The sequence below is a fragment of the Mesoplodon mirus genome (assembly GCF_964341445.2).
Source record: "Mesoplodon mirus genome assembly, chromosome: 18".
Classification (NCBI taxonomy): Eukaryota; Metazoa; Chordata; class Mammalia; order Artiodactyla; family Ziphiidae; genus Mesoplodon; species Mesoplodon mirus.
Window position 1 is genome coordinate 47525413 of NC_138994.1, and position 19503 is coordinate 47544915.

The 19503-nt window shown below is 54.9% G+C and overlaps 1 protein-coding gene across 5 annotated transcripts in view; it reads left to right on the forward strand.

Annotated features, from left to right (window-relative positions):
* Positions 1 to 19503, forward strand: part of MINK1 (misshapen like kinase 1) — a 48318-nt gene that overhangs the window by 24837 nt on the left and 3978 nt on the right. For 2 of the 5 annotated variants that reach the window (XM_082602842.1, XM_082602843.1), the window contains exons 2-21: positions 6355 to 6420; positions 8021 to 8077; positions 8169 to 8294; positions 10098 to 10208; positions 10627 to 10717; positions 11112 to 11242; positions 11533 to 11587; positions 11728 to 11806; positions 12058 to 12233; positions 12699 to 12768; positions 13138 to 13348; positions 15359 to 15475; positions 16243 to 16431; positions 16627 to 16800; positions 17111 to 17371; positions 17818 to 17903; positions 18061 to 18171; positions 18318 to 18430; positions 18588 to 18673; positions 19014 to 19177. In XM_082602842.1, the coding sequence (XP_082458968.1) occupies positions 6355 to 6420; positions 8021 to 8077; positions 8169 to 8294; positions 10098 to 10208; positions 10627 to 10717; positions 11112 to 11242; positions 11533 to 11587; positions 11728 to 11806; positions 12058 to 12233; positions 12699 to 12768; positions 13138 to 13348; positions 15359 to 15475; positions 16243 to 16431; positions 16627 to 16800; positions 17111 to 17371; positions 17818 to 17903; positions 18061 to 18171; positions 18318 to 18430; positions 18588 to 18673; positions 19014 to 19177 (2474 nt within the window). Of the gene's footprint in view, positions 1 to 6354; positions 6421 to 8020; positions 8078 to 8168; positions 8295 to 10097; positions 10209 to 10626; positions 10718 to 11111; positions 11243 to 11532; positions 11588 to 11727; positions 11807 to 12057; positions 12234 to 12698; positions 12769 to 13137; positions 13349 to 15358; positions 15476 to 15947; positions 16035 to 16242; positions 16432 to 16626; positions 16801 to 17110; positions 17372 to 17817; positions 17904 to 18060; positions 18172 to 18317; positions 18431 to 18587; positions 18674 to 19013; positions 19178 to 19503 lie in introns of all 5 variants that reach the window. The other 3 variants (XM_082602846.1, XM_082602844.1, XM_082602845.1) reach the window with 3 other exon arrangements.

Here is a 19503-nt window from a genome sequence, read left to right on the forward strand (position 1 = left end):
ATTAAAGAATTGTAGAGTTGTTTAGTGTCTGCCTCCCCCATCAGAGCGGAAACACCCTTACGGCAGGGACTGCCCCATTTCACTCATTGCTATATTCCAGAGCCTAACACAACTCCTGGCACACAGTAAGGAAGTAATACATAGTCATCTGGTTGGCAGCTTCGTGGAGTGTGGACTTGAGCATTTAGAATCATAGAGTTAGAACTGGAAAGTTTTCTTGTTGAAAGGGAACCCAGAGAGGTTAAGTGACTTGCCCCCAGACACACAGCCTGGTAGCAGCAGAGCCAAGAATAGAAACTAGGTTGCCTAATTCTATATCATATACATGGTTATATTTTATCATTGTCTGTGTTTGTCTCAGGACTATTTCACATGTGTTATTAGACCAGAAGCACTCTGGGGGGCTCCCTTTCATGTTAGTAGGGTAGCTTTCTTAGAATGGAAATTGTCACTAATCAACAATAATTTATGGAGCATTATGATAGGGGCTTTGGGATTATTATTTTTAACACCAGCTCTATTGATATATAATTCACATAGCACAAAATTCACCCTTTTAAAGTATTTTAAAGTGGTTTTTAGTGTATTCACAGACTTGCTATCTCCACTATCTAATTTCAGAATATTTTCATTTCATTTCAGCCCCAAATAAAACCCAGTACCCATTAGCAGTCACTACAATTCCTCCCTCCTCCCAGCCCCTGGAAACCACTAATCAATCTACTTTCTGTCTCTATGGATTTGCCTGTTATAGACATTTCACATAAATGGAGCCTTACAATATGTGGGTTTTTTTTTTTTAACTGTCATCTTTCATTTAGCATAATGTTTTCAAGGTTCATCCATGCCATAGCATGTATCATTATTTCATACCTTTTTATTGCCTAATAATACTCCATTATTGGAATATCATATTACTGGAATATCCATAAATGGATATATCACATCCATTCATCAGTTGATGGACATTGGATTGTTTCTACTTTGGGGCTGTTATGAATAAAGCTGCTGTGAACATATTATGTGCAGATTTTTGTGTGTTCATATGTTTTCAATTATCTTGGGTATCTACCTAGGAGTAGAATTGCTGGGTCATGTGATAATGCTCTGTTTTACATCTTGAGGAACTGCTAAACTGTTTTACAAAGTAACTACACAATTTTACCTTCCCACCAGCAATGTACGAGGCTTCCAAGTTCTCCAGATCCTCGTCAGTGCTTGTTATTATCCGTCATTTTGATTATAGCTACTTTCGTGGGTGTGAAGTGGTGTCTTGTTGTGGTTTTGGTTCGCATTTCCTTAGTGACTCGTGTAGAATATCTTTTCGTGTGCTTATTGGCCACTGTATATCTTCTTTGGAGAAATGTCTATTCAGACCCTTTGCCCATTTTTAAGTTGGGTTATTTCCCTTTTTTATTGTTGAGTTATTTTATCCTTGAGTTTCTTTTAGTATTCTGGATACAAGTCCCTTATCAGATATGTCTTTTATCTAGACATAAGTCCCTTATCACTGATATATAATTTGCAAACGTTTTCTCCTATTCTGTGGGTTGTCTGTGTCTGAAACACACAGGTTTCAGATTTTAAGTCCAATTCACCTTTTTTGTTGTTACTTGTGCTTTCGGTGTCATTTGTAAGAAGCCATTCCCTGATCCAAGATTACGAAGATTTACTCCTGTGTTTTCTTTTGATTTTTCTTATTGTTTTAGCTCTTACCTTTTTAGGTGATCCCTTTGGGGTTAATTTTCTGTGTATGGTATGAGATACGGGTCCAAATTCATTCTTTTAAATATGGATATCCAGTTGTCCCAGCACCATTTGTTGAAAAGACTACTGAATGGTCTTGGTACTCTTTTTTTAAAAAATAAATTTATTTATTTTATTTTATTTATTTTTGGCTGCATTGGGTCTTCATTGCTGTGTGCGGGCTTTCTCTAGTTGCGGCAGGCATGGGCTACTCTTTGTTGCAGTGCAAAGGCTTCTCCTTGCGGTGGCTTCTCTTGTTGTGGAGCACGGGCTCTAGGCGCGCGGGCTTCAGTAGTTGTGGCACGCAGGCTCAGTAGTTGAGGCTCGCGGGCTCTAGAGCGCAGGCTCAGTAGTTGTGGCGCACGGGCTTAGCTGCTTTGCGGCATGTGGGATCTTCCTGGACCAGGGCTCGAACCTGTGTCCCCTGTACTGGCAGGTGGATTCTTAACCACTGCGCCACTAGGGAAGTCCTGGTCTTGGTACTCTTGTTGAAAGTCAATTGACCACAAATTTAAGAGTTTATTTTTGGATTCTCAATTCCAGTCCATTGATCTATATGTCTATCATTATGCCAATATCACGGTCTCTTTTTTTTTTTTCCACGCTGTCTTGATTTCTGTAGCTTTATAGGAAGTTTTTAAGTTGAGAAGTGTGAGTCCTTTAACTTCATTCTTCCTTTTCAAGATTTCTTGTCTCTTTTGGATCCCTTGCATTTCCATATGATTTTTAGGATAAGCTTGTCAATTTCTGGAAAAAAGAAAAAACAGCTGGGATTTTGATAGAAGTGCACTGAATGTGTAGGTCTTAACAATACTAAGTCTTCTGATCCATAAATACAGGCTAGCTTTCCATTTACTTAGGGCTTCTTTAATTTCTTTGAACAGTGTTTTATAGTTTTCAGTGTACATGTTTCATACTTCTTTGGTTCGATTTATTCTTTTTGATGCTATTGTAAATAAATGGAATTGTTTTCTTTTTTTTTTTTGGTACGCAGGCCTCTCACTGTTGTAGCCTCTCCCGTTGCGGAGCACAGGCTCCGGATGCGCAGCCCCAGCGGCCATGGCTCACGGGCCCAGCCGCTCCACGGCATGTGGGATCTTCCCGGACCGGGGCACGAACCCGTGTCCCCTGCATCGGCAGGCGAACTCTCAACCACTGCGCCACCAGGGAAGCCCTGGAATTGTTTTCTTAATTTCGTTTTTGGATCATTCATTGTAGTGTATAGAAATAGAGTTGGTTTTCATATATTGATCTCGCATCCTGCAACCTTGCTGAACTCGTTGATCAGTCTAATGGATGAGATTAATATGTGAAATTGAGGTTGAAATTCATGGGTTGGATAGCTTGTGGTGGGCTAGAGTGGCTAGAGAAGATTTCTTGAAAAAACTAACAAACAAAAACCTTGGGATTTGGCTTGGCTGACAAGAGAGGTCATTTTTAGGGAGGGTTGGCCACATGAACACAGAAAAAAAGGGGCATGAGTTGAGTCAGTGCAGACGGAGCTGCTGCAGAGCTGTTGTAGGAGAGAGCAGTAGCACTCCACCGCTGTGACTCCACTCAGATCTCTGCTGCTCACCGACAGTCCTGTACCTTCCATTCACCTGTTAGTAACTCCCTAAAGCAGCTCAGTCTCTCCGAATGGGTCCATTGACCCTCTGCATTGGAATCACCCAGGGGATCTGTTAAACATTTAAATTCCTGCTTCTCACCCCAGACCTATGGTGCTGAATCAGAATCTCTGGAGTAGGATCCTAGGATTCTTACATATCCTAAAGCACCCTGTGTAGCATCTGTTCCAAGCTTTTCCACCTCATTCCTCAAGCCCCACACTCCTACTTAGCAGATGATCTTCCCTCCGACATAATCATTTAAGTCAAGGTCATTGGGTATTCATGGAGCTCCCCCATCGTCCTTCCTCTTTAACCTCAATAGACCAGTGTCTCTTCACGTCTCATCTCTTCCTGTCCTTCTCTCTCCCTCCTTCATTAGTTACCCACACCCTTGTCCCCATCCCTTTCCACCTCCCAGCAGCTGGCTGGACAAGAACCAGGCTGCTGAGAACAAAGAGTCTGAGCACCAAGGGAAAGAGCTGGAGAAGGCCTACGGTAGCATCGCTACAGAGCTGTGCCTGTGTGCAGAGGCGACCAGGACCGCCCGGTGGCTTCCCAGGAGCAGAGCGTCTCCCTCTGGGAGCGCCTCTTCCAGATCATCATCGACGAGGGTGGCCAGGCACAGGGACAGGCAGATATTTGAAGGGCCCACGTTTAAAGCCAGATCAATGGCATGAATCGTGTTTGAACTGTGGTATTACTCATTTCTGGGCATTCTGAATCCTTGGGTATGTGTGTCAGGGAGAAATAGGCACTGTTGTCTTTCATCATTGCTGTAATGCAGTGGAAGATACAGTTTACATACTAATACATACATACATACGTATGCACACATGTATACCATTTAAAGAATCAATTGGTCAGGCATCATCAGCCTCCTCTCTCTTTGTCTTCTTCCCTTCCATAAGCATGAGAGAGCTTCCCTAGTTTGCAAACCCTTGTGTCTGACCCTGCTGCCTGCTCTGCTTTTCCCCCTTCCTCTCAGAGTCAGACTTCTCGAGAGAGGGTGCTGCACCCACAGCCTTCACTTCCTCATCACCCTGCCTCCCCCAGCCCCCGCTGTCTGCCTTCTGCTCTCACAGCTGCAGTTTCCACAGGGATGCCCAGTGGTTCCCCCAGTGCTAAGGCCAGTGGCATTTCTTTCAGTCCTCTTTGACCTCCTCCCCTCTGGTGTCTGTTCTGTTCGCCGGTGTGCAGCACGTGGCCCTTCCTCAGAGGCTGGCCTTGGCCCTTCTAGTCCTCTTTCCCTGTGCACTCACTCATCCTGGACACCGTGTCTCACACTCACAAACGTCCTCTAAATCTTTATCTCCAGGCCCTTGTTTCTAGCTGCCTGTTAGACATTTACTTCTGTGCATCCCCTAACATCTCACACTCAACATCCAAACCCAAACTACTGTCCCTCAGCAGGGCCTGGCCTTCCCCACTCTTCAGTTCTTGTCACCACTCAGATACCACCTCTTCCAGGGAGCCTGCCTGAGATTCCCACTCTGAATTTAATTCTGTCCCCTGAAACTGCAGAGCAGACTTTTTACCCAGTCCAGCTTCCTCTCAGTTGTGTGAGGAAGATGAGGCCCCAGACAGTTAAATACTTGCTCAGAGACACACAGCTCCGTTCCCTCTGGAAGGTCACTCTCCAGCGCTCCTGCCTCTACTCCAGACTTGAGTGCCTCCGATCGCTCTCATGGCGTGGAATCATAAACCGCCACGTGTCCACGTTGGGGTGCTTGGCCTGTCTGTAAAATCATAAGGCCCTTGAGGGACCGTCCATGGTTCTCATATGCCATTGAGATGTGCCTAATGGGGACTTGTGATGCAGTCAGTGCGCAAGAAATATTTAATGGGTTAATGAAAAAAGGTAAAGTCGCCTGACAGGTCTCCCCTGATTAGGGCCCAGCCTAGTGCAGGGCCGATGTAGACACTCATTCAGGCAATATTTATCAGTTGGTTAATGATAGGGCAACTTCAAATATCCGGCTTAGGTGCTGGGACTCCCTTCCGTGAGCAGCAGGGGGCCCTGCCCGTCCTGGGCAGAGTAAGATCAGGAAAGTGCTGTTTCTGGCAGCAGCAGCAGAAGGCAGGATGGCGAGGCAGGAGCTCTGGGAAGGAGGAGTGAAGGGATGGGTCTGGGGTGGCACCTTCAGGAATGGAGAGGAGGAGACAAATGGGCATCTTGAAGGGAGAAAGGACAGGGTGAGTGTGAGGTGGAGAAGGAAGGGAGGGAGAAGATGCTGCAGAGGTGGACTTCGGTGAAGATGGTGCTGCTATTAAGAAGCAGAGGGCTTCCCTGGTGGCGCAGTGGTTAAGAATCCGCCTGCCAATGCAGGGGACACGGGTTCGAGTCCTGGTCCGGGAAGATCCCACATGCCACGGAGCAACTAAGCCCGTGTGCCACATCTACTGAGCCTGCGCTCTAGAGCCCGCAAGCCACAACTACTGAGCCCGGGCGCCTAGAGCCCGTGCTCCGCAACAAGAGAAGCCACGACAATGAGAAGCCCGCGCACTGCAAGGAAGAGTAGCCCCTGCTCACCGCACTAGAGAAAGCCCGCGTGCAGCAAGGAAGACCCAATGCAGCCAAAACTAACTAACTAAATAATAAAAACTAAAATGAAATAACTTGTGCCAGGCACTGTCTTAAGCATTTTATGGGCATCGCCTTGTTTGAAGTTGACCCCAGCCCAAAGGGGTCAACTCAGGTATCCCCATGGTGCAGACAAGGCCACAGGCTCTCAGTTTGTCACCGAGTTTGGAAGCAGCAGCATGTCTGAATAGCCAGAGGGGCTCTGACTTCCGTTTTCTCTCCCCTCCTTCTGACTTTTCCCCTAGAACATGAACTCTGGCCCAGTCCAGGAAGAGGGCACCTGGCCGCCAGGCCCCCCTGCAGCCCCACGTAGTCGTGTTCACCCTCGTCTCCTGGTTGAATAGCTCTTCCGTGTTTCTCGCTACATGGCCCTGTTCTGAGGTGCTGGCGCCTTACTCTTCCTCCCTCCCCCCCCAGGACCCTGCTGGAATCTTTGAGCTGGTGGAGGTGGTCGGCAATGGAACCTACGGGCAGGTGTACAAGGTGAGGCTCTGTGTGCAGCAGCGGGGCCCACCCCCATGGGCCTCCTCGGGAGTGGGCCCCAGCCTGGAGATTTGAGGGGGGCGGGGGGCCCTGGCAAAGGGTGGGGGAGGGCCAGGGAGGGAGGGAGAGGAGAGGGATAAAAGTCATGAGGGAAGGAAGCAGCAAGAAGTGGGGTGTTTTGGCTGGCTTCTGCCTCTGAGTTTAGAACTAGCTCTGGGTGTGGCAGGAACAGTCTGGAGCTGGGTGAGGTATGGGACAGGGACACGGAGCAGGGGGAGGGGTCTGGGGACGTGTGTGTCAGAGCTCAGAGGTGCAGTTTTGGCTTCTCCTGAGACCACAGGACTCAGGGTTGGTGGGACCTAGTGGGTGACCTTCTGCAGAGGGGAAACAGCTTTCTGGAGCTCCCCTGAGTGGCCTGCTGCAGGGCTGGAGCCCGAGCTCAGGCCCTCTGCTTCTGAGGCCTCCTCTCCCCACACAGAAGTGGCATTTCCTTGACCACTAATTGTGGCTTTTAGCCTGGCCAGCCCAGCCCTTTCACGTGGTCTGACCACTGGTCACACTTGACTCGGGGTAGGCAGCTGCAGCAGAGAGATGTTCAAGGCAGGTGCTGCCCCAGAGCACATACCTGGCTGCTTTGTCTCCAGGTACGATGCTCGGTCTTGTCACGAGTCCCCTCTGTATCTCAGGGGCCTGCGTTTCCTGGGTCACTGGGACCACCTGCCTGTCTCGTACCCTTCTTCCCTGTGAGCTTTGGGAAGCAGGTGCCCCCCCCATCCCCCCATCTCTTGCCTAGTTGTTGCCATGGAAATAGCAGCTCTGTGTTCTACTGCTTCTCTGGGCTTGGGGTCGTGAAAGACTGCTGAGGATAAAAATAATCCATGGCTGGCAATACCCCCACCCCACTCTTTCCCAGGAAGCCTTGGACTTTCATACCCAAGCCTCAGATGGCTCCTGCTAGGAATTTCGGAAGGATGGGGTGTGGGGGGGGATGGCAGGGACACACTCTAGAAGAAGTCTCTTCCCATTAGCACTGGTGATGGCATTGACATGTCAGTCAGCCCTTCTGTGTTTCTCCGAGTTCCCTAAAATCTCAGCTCTATCTTTATTCTTTCCCGTGGACAATAATAAAAAGCTTTGGTGGGGGGGTGATTCTGGGAAAGGCCTCCTCACCGGAGGGGATGGATCAGGAAAGCACCCAGGCAGTTTGTCTTGCATAGAAGATGCTGGAGAGGCAAAGCCCCGCCAGCCTCGTCCCCCAGCTCCCTCCAGCTCTGTCTGAGGATGGAGAGGTATCTTTTACTCCCCATTCTAACGTTCAAACGGGGACGTCTAAGCCAGAGAGCCTGACGCAGAGCACGAGGGTCTCTCACTCACCCTCTTGAGCATTTCAGGGGAGGGGACCCTTCATCGTTATCCAGCGTAGCACTTGGGATCCAGCCTCGGTGGTTTTCCTGTAGCCCTCTGTCTATGACCAACCCATAAACTGAGGTGTCTAGCCACCATGAGGGGCACTTTGTAAGACAGAAAACAGCCAAAAGTTGTGGCCTCTCCCAAACTAAGCCCTTCCTGTTGCCTCCATGCCTGGCTCTCTGTCCTGCAGGGTCGGCATGTCAAGACCGGGCAGCTGGCTGCCATCAAGGTCATGGATGTCACGGAGGTAGGGAGCTGTGTGGGGCAGAGGGAGGGTCAGAGCGTTGAGAAGGGGGCTGGGGGGGACTCTCAGGGCTCACCTCCCCGGATTCACCTAGGATGAGGAGGAAGAGATCAAACAGGAGATCAACATGTTGAAAAAATACTCTCACCACCGCAACATCGCCACCTACTATGGGGCCTTCATCAAGAAGAGCCCCCCTGGGAACGACGACCAGCTCTGGGTGAGAAGCGCCCCTGGCCTGCCCACCTGCCCCTCCCCCAGTTAGTCCATCCATTCTCCCGCCTTTGTGCACAGCTCCTGGGAAAGCAACACATCAAAATATTTGTGGGTGTTGGCAAGACCCGAACCCCTCCCGGCAGCGCACAAGACTTTGTGGACGATTACTCAGCCACAGCTTGCTGTAGCTCTTTCGGGCCTCCCCCAAATTCCCTCCTGGCCAAGAACATTCCTAAGAGTCATTGCCCTCCCTAGCCTGGGCACTGGTGCCAGCTGATTCCCCAGCCTCACCCTTTCTGGTGCTCAACCCAGCACAGAGGAGAGGGCAGAAGGGAGCACAGCCATGGCTGGGGAGCTGGAGCACATGCCAGGTCCCCGCTCCCAGCAGTTGCCAGACAAGTACTTACTGAGCACCCTCTACGTACCCTGCACAGATAGTCATGAGTTGTGGTCCCTGCCTCCAAGGCACTTAGTCTTTTTTGGGGAGAGAGAGAGAGAGAGAGAGAGAGAGAGAGAGAGACACACACACACACACACACACACACACACGAGTAACACGTCAGGTAGTGTGTAGTGGGTGATCACTGAGGGCTAGAAGCTGAGCGCTAGTGACCAGGTGCCCCGCTGTGGACCTGATGGACACCATCCTCCCCTCCTCCCCCTGTGCTCTGCTGTGGGAGTTGGAGGCCCCAGATGCGGACCGTATGCAAATTACCTCTAGTGTGCACACGAATGTATGTATCCCAGCCAACGTTTTTTTTTTTGCGTTAGATGCGGCTTTTAGAAAATGTACAGTGAAAACATTTGGATAGGCATACTGATCCCCTGGCACTTTTTTGGCCGCTGCCTCTGGGTCCCTAGAGGAGACCAGCCGGGAGCTCTTCTCATCTCCCTGTTTCAGCCCTGCCTGTTTGCGGAGTTTCTGCCGAAGTCTCACAGGTTCCCTCCTGCGGTTCTTTGGTAGCCCCATGCACTGTTTTGTCTCCAGCAGACCTGGGGACTTCTGACTCTTAGCCCCTTTCTTCTCTCTCGGTCAGGGATTGGCCAACTTTTTCTGTGAAGGGCCAGCTAGTAAATATCTGGGGCTCTGTGGGTCACAAAGTTTCCAACAACTACTCAACTCAGCCATAGATAATGCACACATGGGACTAGGAGTGTCACTGGATTCCCAAAGATCTTTACGCAAGACAAGAAGGTTTGAATTTCATCTGATTCTTCCTTTGATTTTTCTAAAAATTCAAAAAAATTTTTTGGCCGTGGCATGTGGGATCTTAGTTCCCTGACCAGGGATCAAACTCGCGTCCCCTGCAGTAGAAGCACGGAGTGTTAACCACTGGACCACCAGGGAAGTCCCCTTTCTTTGATTTTTATTCCAACCATTTAAACATGTAAAAACCATGCTTAGCTTCCTGGCCATAGACTGCTGACCTCTGCCCCAGAGGAGTGGTTCTTAACCGTTTGGGGTTTATGGATCCCAGTGAGGATCTGATGAAAGCTTTGGACCCTTCCCCAAGGAAAGTGCACAAATCCACATCATGTTGTCTATAATTTTAGGGATTCCTTGGGCTCCTACTCAGGACCCAGACCACCTCCCTCAGCCCACCTGCCTTGTCTTTCCCAGCTGTGTCCCCTTCCTTCCCTAATCTCAGCAAGTTCTGTAGCCTTTATGAGAGGTCTCACGGCCCCTGCTCTCCAGCTCATACCAGTTCTGGCCCCAAGGACTCCAGTCCTCCTCCAGGGGCCCGGCAGGGGAAGGGGGCCTTGCCTGACAGATGCTTTTCCTTCCGGTGCCTCCCTGGGACCATAGCTGGTGATGGAGTTCTGTGGTGCTGGTTCTGTGACAGACCTGGTGAAGAACACGAAAGGGAACGCCCTGAAGGAGGACTGTATCGCCTACATCTGCAGGGAGATTCTCCGGGTGAGTGCCAGGGCCCTCCCCGCCGCCTCCTCCTGGGCCAGCCCCTGTGGAGCGTCTCCCTGGACGTGGGCCCTCCCCGCACACACGGGGAAGGAGATGGAACTGTGCCCTCTTGAAGGAGTAGAGAGGGCCTGATGCCGGTGGGGGTGGAGGCTGAGTGCCAACCTTGGAGAACACTCGGGAAATGGGCGCCTCTGTTCCCCGGCACTGCCCCTTCTCCACCTGCAACCCGGCAGCTGGATTCTCCAGAGCCACCACTCTGGGGAAGCTCCCCCCACAGTTCAGCCTGTACTTGGGCCCCTGGGTGGAGAGGGGCAGCTCCCTCAGCCCAGCCCAGCCCAGACTGATGCCTCCCCCTCCCCTCGGCTCACATCCTTGTCCTCTAACACAAAGGCTACCTCCCCCTCTCCTGCCCCAGGGTCTGGCCCACCTCCATGCCCACAAGGTGATCCACCGAGACATCAAGGGGCAGAATGTGCTGCTGACGGAGAATGCCGAGGTCAAGCTAGGTACGCCGACGCCTTCTGATCTCCAGCACAGGATGAGCCCCTTTATTCATTCCCTCCAGTGGCTCAAGTCCAACGACCCATGGGCTGGGAGGTTTGCTCCTCTCCTGCTGAAAGTCACCCGAGAACTTGTCTTGCCTGCTCCCTGTTAGGTCCCAGGTGCCGTGCAGGCCCCTCTGGGGAGATGGGATTGTTTGGTTCCTTCCGCCTGGAATGCTGTCCCTTGGTCCTTTCACCTTGGTTTTTCCCCCAGACGCAGGAAGACTAAGTCAGGGTCTTTGGGATGTTGATGGGGTGAAGAGATGGCCGGGAGTGGCCAGGTAGGACTCGTGGACGCCAGCACAGACGAGGGAGCAGACGTGGTGCTCCATCACAGCCTCTCCCTCTGTCCTCCCAGTGGATTTCGGGGTGAGCGCGCAGCTGGACCGCACCGTGGGCAGGCGGAACACTTTCATCGGGACCCCCTACTGGATGGCCCCCGAGGTCATCGCTTGCGATGAGAACCCTGATGCCACCTACGATTACAGGGTATGGAGCAGAGAGTAGGCGCGTGGAGGCAGCCAAGGGCAGGAAGGAGGTGGGGGTGGTGGGTGGATTGAAAATAGGGGGGGCTTGAGCAGGTTGGGGAGCAAAATGATGACCTAGGGTCGTGTTAGCAGTGAGAAGTTGAGGGACGTTTTGTGGTCAGGAAAGTACGGACGGGAAGGGTGGGAGAGTTGGAAGACAGCGCAGGTTGGAGCACAGGGGCCTCAGGAAGGGCGTGGACCAGGAAGAGTGGCCGGGAACGTTCACCTGTCCCTCTTCTCTTGCCTCCACAGAGTGACATTTGGTCTTTAGGAATCACAGCCATCGAGATGGCAGAGGGAGCCCCCCGTAAGTGCAGAGGCTGGGAGAGAAGGGAGGGCCCAGAAAGAGCTATAGGGAGGAGGTGGGTCGTGGGAGGCCTGTGGCGAGAAGGACTCCAGGCTCTTGGCCGGGCGGGAGGGGCTGATTGCGTCTCTTCCGTGCGCCAGCTCTGTGTGACATGCACCCCATGCGAGCCCTCTTCCTCATCCCCCGGAACCCGCCACCCAGGCTCAAGTCCAAGAAATGGTAGGTCTCTGGGGGGTTGGCGTCTAGGAAGGAGGCCCTCGGACAAGGCCTCCACTTCACCCCCTGCACCCAGGCTTGGGTGTGCACCAGAGAAGAGGGGGCGGGCGAGGGCAGCACTGCAGCTGGGGAGCCAGGAGCCTGGTGTTGGGATACGGGGGAGACAGGAGGGAAGTCAGGGTGGATCCCCCTTCCTCCTGGAATCACCCCCCTTCCGAGGGGGCCCTCCCAGTGTGAGCCACCATCATTTCCAGGTCTAAGAAGTTCATCGACTTCATTGACACGTGTCTCATCAAGACTTACCTGAGCCGCCCACCAACGGAGCAGCTGCTCAAGTTCCCCTTCATCCGCGACCAGCCCACCGAGCGGCAGGTCCGCATCCAGCTCAAGGACCACATTGACCGATCCCGGAAGAAACGAGGGGAGAAAGGTCAGTGGGCAGAGGGAGGTGGCGGGTCTGGGACACACACAGCCCCTGCTCCTCTTCACCAGCCCTGGCTCCTCCTGGCTCCCCTTCAGCCCCCCTTTCAGCCCCAGCTCTCCCTGTCCAAGGAGATCTCCTTTCCCAAACTTCCAACCCCAGAGGGGTTTTTCCTCTGTCACCACCTGATTTAAGTCCGCCTTCCACATGAGGGCTCATGCTGAGCATGTGCATGTGTGAGTGCATGTACACCTCCCACCACATCCCGCCCACGGTGGGGTCTAATTCCGCATCTGCGTCCAGGCCCAAACCTGCGACCCACCATCACCCCGTTGCTCCAAGGAGGCGGGTGGGGACCCAGGAGCATGGCCATCCAGACAGACCTTATTGGTTATCCCCATCTAAGGTTTCCCTAGCCCAGGGTGGGGTCTGGGGCACTGGGTGAAGAAACAGCAGTGATCTCCCCCCCTGCAGAGGAGACAGAATATGAGTACAGTGGCAGCGAAGAGGAAGACGACAGCCATGGAGAGGAAGGAGAGCCAAGGTGGGCTTGGCAGGTGGAGGTTGGGGACCATCGCTTACCGTCTGTGGGGACAACAGTGGTCCTTGGCTTGGGGACTCAGTCTGGGGGTGGTGGGCACAGACAGGTAGACCCATAAGACGGAATCCCTGGGTGCTGAGATGGAACGGAACGAACGAATGAGCAAGAGGTGTGCGAGGGGGATTCAGGGCTGCAGGCTGGGATGTTAGAGGAATCGGGGCCTGAAAGGGGGCAGAGGGAGGGCAGGTCTCCGGTCACCCGGGAGTGACCAGAGGCAGACCGTCTGGTCTGGTCGGGTGAAGCGCCCATTTAGGGCTCCCAGGGATGAGGGGGGCTTCTGACCCCGATCCTCCGTGTGCGGCCCTGACCCAGCTCCATCATGAATGTGCCGGGGGAGTCGACCCTCCGCAGGGAATTCCTCCGGCTCCAGCAGGAGAACAAGAGCAACTCGGAGGCTTTAAAGCAGCAGCAGCAGCTGCAGCAGCAGCAACAGCGAGACCCAGAGGCGCACATCAAGCACCTGCTGCACCAGCGGCAGCGGCGCATAGAGGAGCAGAAGGAAGAGCGGCGGCGGGTTGAGGAGGTGTGTGTGCTGGGGGGTGGGGGCGTTGAGGGGGCGGGGCACGGAGGGGGCGGAGGGCGTTGAGGGGGCGGGGTCCTCCCGGAAGGGCCTCCTGACCAGGTTACTGGTCCTACCCCTGGTCCCCCTAGGGCAGCAGGGAAAAGAGGGAGTGCGTGGGGCCTTCCCAGCCTCTTGCTCTCAGATTTGTATAGGAGGGCTCTGTCCTCTGTTAGGCGTACCCGCCAGCCCTATGTGGGTGGTTGTGCCATCAGCGTCCCTTCAGAGCAGAGATTTTTCTGAAAAGCCACACTGTCCCCCCTCCTTGTTTCTGCACGTAAACCTCCACTCCGGGTTTGTCTGCTCCTTTACCTTCAGTCCCGGGGAGCTGGGGGTCTGTGTACTAACACTTCGGTGCTCTGGGCATCGGTCTCTCCAGCAGCTGCTCCCTTTGAACATGAAGAAGATCCTTCTAAAGACCCTCCTTTTACTTTTGTTGTTTGGGCTTAGATTTGCTTTGTACAGGCTTGTCAATCGCACTAATTGGAGGTGGGTGGGAGAAATTCATTTTAATTTATAGAGAATCTTATTTATTTTTGAGAATCTCATTTTTAAATAGGGGCAGTTTTTTATTTTTTATTTTTCATAAATTTATTTATTTTATTTTATTTATTTTATTTTTGGCTGCGTTGGGTCTTCATTGCTGCACGTGGGCTTTTCTCTAGTTGCGGCGAGCGGGGGCTACTCTTCGTTGCGTTGCACGGACTCTAGGCACGTGGGCTTCAGTAGTTGTGGCACTCGGGCTCTAGAGCGCAGGCTCAGTAGTGACGCATGGGCTTAGTTGCTCCGCGGCAGGTGGGATCTTTCTGGACCAGGGATCGAACCCGTGTCCCCTGCATTGGCAGGCGGATTCTTAACCACTGCGCCACCAGGGAAGCCCAGGGGCAGTTTTTTAAATCACCAACTTAAGAAATACTTTGTATCTGTATGCATATACATTTAAATGTATTTATTTTGGAGGGTTCATGGTGGGGAAGAAGAGGTGTATAGATTGGTTAAAATTTTGCCTTAAATGATGGGTTTTTTGTTGAAACAATTACATGATTCCAAAGTTCATGGAGAGCTGAACTTAATTTAAAAGTTATCTAAGCAGTAGGAGATAGATGGAAGCATCCACACTGCCCATGTACTACTACTCCCCAAAGTAGACCCCTATCTTTGTTGAACAAAAGAATGATTTGCAGGAAAACCTAGTAAAAATTCTTCTTAATAAATACTGTATTCAGGTAGCAGAGTAACCAAAAATTGTGTCTACCAAGGTGTTTCCTGAAGCAGGCCTGCTGGATCCTTAGGGCTTGTGCTCTTTCTTTCTTTCTTTCCTTTCTTTCTTTCTTTCCCTTCCTTTCCCTTTCTTTCTTTCTTTTTTTTTTTTTTAAGCAGAAAGATTGTGAAAGTTATTAAGTGAATGTGACCTGGGCTAGTAGTGATGCAGCGCAGGTCACATTCACTTAAGGATGCCGGCCAGGTCCCGAAGTTGCTTCTCTGTGCATGGGCCCCTGGTGCCCTCTGGTGGCTGAGGGCTAGCACTACGGCCCACTCCCTTTGGGCTTTTGGGCCGAGATTCGAGAGGCCAGGAGTGGGGCTGGGGGGCAGGGAGGTTGTTGTTGACTTTAGGTTCTGTTTGTTTGGTGGAGGAGTGGATAGGAGACAGTTTTATGCAGTTCGGCCCGCCCAAGGGCAGAAGTCAACCTCTCAGAAACTGTAGGCTGAAGCCCACAGCCACCTTAGACAGAAGTTTCTCGCAAGCCAAGGCCCCCCCGCCCCCCGTGGGCTCTTACGTGAGGGTAGGTAGGTTTGTAGAAACAAGTTGAAGCCACCCTCTCTCACCTCCATCCCCAGTGAGATGGAGACCAGCCCGCACTGTCCAGTAGGGATCTGCTTTCCAGAAGTGGGCTGGGGTGGGTCCACCTTCTGGGGCTGTGCTGTCCCCGTGTCTGGTGCAGCCCTTAAGGCCACACGTCTCTACCCCCACAGCAACAGCGGCGGGAGCGGGAGCAGCGGAAGCTGCAGGAGAAGGAGCAGCAGCGGCGGCTGGAGGACATGCAGGCCCTGCGGCGGGAGGAGGAGAGGCGGCAGGCGGAGCGGGAGCAGGTACAGCGCCCCCAGCGCACACCGGACACACCCCCACCCCCGCCCCCGCCGGGCTGCCCCCCGCTCCCGCTGCCTGCCTCCCCTGCTCCCCAGCCCCCTTCCCCTTCTTCCCCTACCCCGAGATTCCTCCTATCTTTTCCAGCTTCACTCTTTCTCTCTGTTTTCTCCCACCCTTCAACCCCCCACCCTGGCTCCCTGCCCTCCTCCTGTCTCTGTGCCTTCATTCCCATCTCTTTGCCCCACCCCTGCCCCCTGCCCCCTGCACCTTCCCTCGTGGGGCCTGCACCCCGGCTTCCTCCTCATTCCCTGCCCTCTGCGGGGCTCATCCCACCCCCGCCCCGCCTCTCTATTACTCTACCGCCTCCTCATCCTCACCCCACTGACCCTGTCCGCCCACTCCTCCGCCGCCGCCGCCGCCCCCCTCTGCCTCTCCCTCTTTCCCTGCCCTTTGCCCCCCACCCCACCCCCCCAGGAGTATATCCGTCACAGGCTAGAGGAGGAGCAGCGACAGCTCGAGATCCTTCAGCAACAGCTGCTCCAGGAACAGGCCCTACTGCTGGTAACGGGGTCCCCAGCTTCCTCTGGGAAGATGCGTATTCAGAGTGTCTCTGCTGGAATGGGATGGGAACCCTTCAGGGGAAGGGATTCACCCCAGCATCGAGGGAAGACATCGCCTCTCTAGGCAGTTGGAGAAGAGGAAGGGCATGCGTGCTCTAGCTTCCAGGGCCACACCCTGCTGAGCCCTCTCTCCCTACCCTTGGGCCCAGGAATACAAGAGGAAGCAGCTGGAGGAGCAGCGGCAGTCGGAGCGCCTGCAGAGGCAGCTGCAGCAGGAGCACGCCTACCTCAAGTCCCTGCAGCAGCAGCAGCAGCAGATCCTGCCCGGGGACAGGAAGCCCCTGTATCATTACGGTCGGGGCATTAACCCTGCCGACAAACCGGCCTGGGCCCGAGAGGTACTCACTGCCTCCTTTGCCGCCTGAGACTCCATCCGCCTGGGGCCTGATAGCTGCAAGCATGGTCCTTCCGCACAGGCGGGCGCTGGGAAGGGGAAAGGGGCACGCGGTGCAAGCGGAGGGCTGGAGGGGTCTGGACCTCGATTCTGAGAACAGGACAAAAGTTGTCCTGTTTGGCATCCTCTTGCATCACAGGTAGAAGAGAGAACGAGGATGAACAAGCAGCAGAACTCTCCCTTGGCCAAGACCAAGCCAGGCAGCACAGGGCCTGAGCCCCCCGTCCCCCAGGCCTCCCCTGGGCCCCCAGGACCCCTTTCCCAAACTCCTCCTATGCAGAGGCCGGTGGAGCCCCAGGAGGGACCACACAAGGTGAGTCTCTCCCTGTTCCTGTCTTAACACGCAGACGCAGGGGGCCTCACGCAGCACAGCTACATCTCGAGTACATACATGCACACGCCCTTAGCCAGGGATCACAGACCTCAGGATACGTGGGCAGAGACAGGCGGCTGCACACATCTGTTTCTGTGTCTTACCTGTTCTTGGGCTCTAGGAGCCCCTTTCAATGGATAATTGGAAGCCAGAGGCTTGACTTGCCCCTTCCTCCCAGCCCAAGCCCCAGCTCCCAGGTGGGGACGTGCCACAGAGCAGGCAGCCCACCCTCCCTGGTCTCTCCCCGCAGAGCCTGGTGGCACACCGGGTCCCACTGAAGCCATATGCAGCGCCTGTACCCCGATCCCAGTCCCTGCAGGACCAGCCCACCCGAAACCTGGCTGCCTTCCCAGCCTCACACGACCCCGACCCCGCCGTGCCCGCACCCACTGCCACGCCTAGTGCCCGAGGAGCCGTCATCCGCCAGAACTCAGACCCCACTTCCGAAGGGCCTGGCCCCAGCCCGAACCCCCCAGCCTGGGTCCGGCCTGATAATGAGGCCCCTCCCAAGGTAAGGACAGCCCTGCTGAGCCGGAAAAGGGCAGAGAAATAGTAAGGGAGGGGAATGGAGGTCGAGTGGGCAGCAGGCGAGGTGGACATGGGTTCGGGGTTGGAAGGGAACAGAAGGGCGAGGCGTCTAGCACGGCGCGTCCCACAGGTGTTACCCTAATGTCGGGTGGGCGGGCCGCCACCCGAGTGTGTCCCGGTGATTCCATGGCGCATATGGGAGTGGAAGAGTGCCCAGGGTGTTTGGGGAGCACCAGGGGCCAGACTTTCTGGGTCAGATCCCAGCTCTGCTGTTTCCCAGCTTCGTGACCTTAGACAAATTCATTAGCTTCCCCGACCTCAGTCTGCTTCTCCATAAAGGTGGGGAGAGCCCCCTTCCAGCATCTCCATGAGGACAAGTGTCCGCCAGGCGCCCAGCACAGAGCACTGACTCCTTTCTCCTCTCCTCAGGTGCCTCAGAGGACCTCATCTATCGCCACTGCCCTTAACACCAGTGGGGCTGGAGGGTCCCGGCCAGCCCAGGCTGTCCGTGCCAGGTAACCCCTGGGTGCGGGCGGGCGGCAGCCCAGGGAGCGGCGTGGGGGGCAGAGGGGAGTTTGCCAGGTTACCCGCCTAGGGGTGGGCAAGCCCCGACCCAGTCACCTCAGCCCCCTCCCTGCCCCCGCCCCCGGCACCCCTGTGCTCCCTCCACAGACCTCGCAGCAACTCCGCCTGGCAAATCTATCTGCAAAGGCGGGCAGAGCGGGGCAACCCCAAGCCTCCAGGGCCCCCTGCTCAGCCCCCTGGCCCGCCCAACGCTTGTAGGTAATGGAGTTGTCCCCACACTACTCACTCCCACCCTCACTTCTGCCACCTGCTTCCCCCTGGTGATGGCTCCCTCTGCGGTGCAGCTCAGCCTCCCCAGGCCGAGACACCCCGTGTCCCTGACCCTGCCTCTGCCCCTCCCACAGCAACCCTGACCTCAGGAGGAGCGACCCTGGCTGGGAGCGCTCGGACAGCGCCCTCCCCGCCTCTCACGGGCACCTCCCCCAGGCTGGCTCACTGGAGCGGAACCGGGTGGGAGGTACGTGAGCCCGGCCTCACGGGCAGCCTCCATCAGGGTGGACCCTGCCTTTGGCTGCTCTCTACTGGGTGGGGGCAGGGTGGGGAGCGGGCTGGGCTTGAGGCCACCCCCTGTGCAGGTGTCAGTGACCTCCCTTACCCCACCCCGCCACCTCTAGCCTCCAAACTGGACAGCTCCCCCGTGCTCTCCCCTGGGAACAAAGCCAAGCCCGATGACCACCGCTCGCGGCCAGGCCGGCCCGCAGTAAGTCATCGGGTGGCACCTCCGGCCCTGCCTTCTCCCGGTTTGGGGCTTTGGGGCTGATGTGGAGCCTCTTGAGCCCCAGGGAGCTGGGTTCCAGGGTCAGGGGCTTCATTAATCTGTGACTGGAGGGTCTGTGGGCTAACAGGGGGGCGCTTCTCAGTTACTAACCTTTCTTAACCTCTCTCCTGCCTCTTCCTGGCTGCGCTCCTTCCCCCACGGCCCCTCCCAGAGCTATAAGCGAGCCATTGGTGAGGTTAGTGAGCAGGGCCTGCTGGCGGAGCCCCTCCTCTGGCCTCCTTCGTACCACCGCCTCTCCCCTCACGCAGCTCCTCCCCTGCAGGATTTTGTGTTGCTGAAAGAGCGGACCCTGGACGAGGCCCCCCGGCCTCCCAAGAAGGCCATGGACTACTCGTCATCCAGCGAGGAGGTGGAGAGCAGCGAGGACGAGGAGGAGGAGAGCAACGGCGAGCCGTCAGAGGGCAGCAGAGATACCCCCGGGGGCCGGTACGGGGCGTCCTGGGGGCGGGGGAGCTGCAGCCAGCTTGAGGGAAAGTGGTTCCCTTTTCCCAGAGGAGGGCCCCCGGCTATCACTGCTGGTCAGTTCTTCCTCCCCTTCCCTGGAGAATGGGGTACGGGGCTGGGGGCTGGTGTCTCCAGCTCTCTCTCACTGTCCTGTCAGTTGGGGGGGCCTCTTCAGGTGCCTCTGTGCGGCCAGCCCTCCCCGCGTGCTGGGCAGGGGGCAGGGGCTGCCGGGTGAGGGCTGAGTGCGTCGTGTTCCAACAGGCACTGAAGGCGCCAGTCCTCCGGCTCTTGTCTGCTCCCTGTGGCAC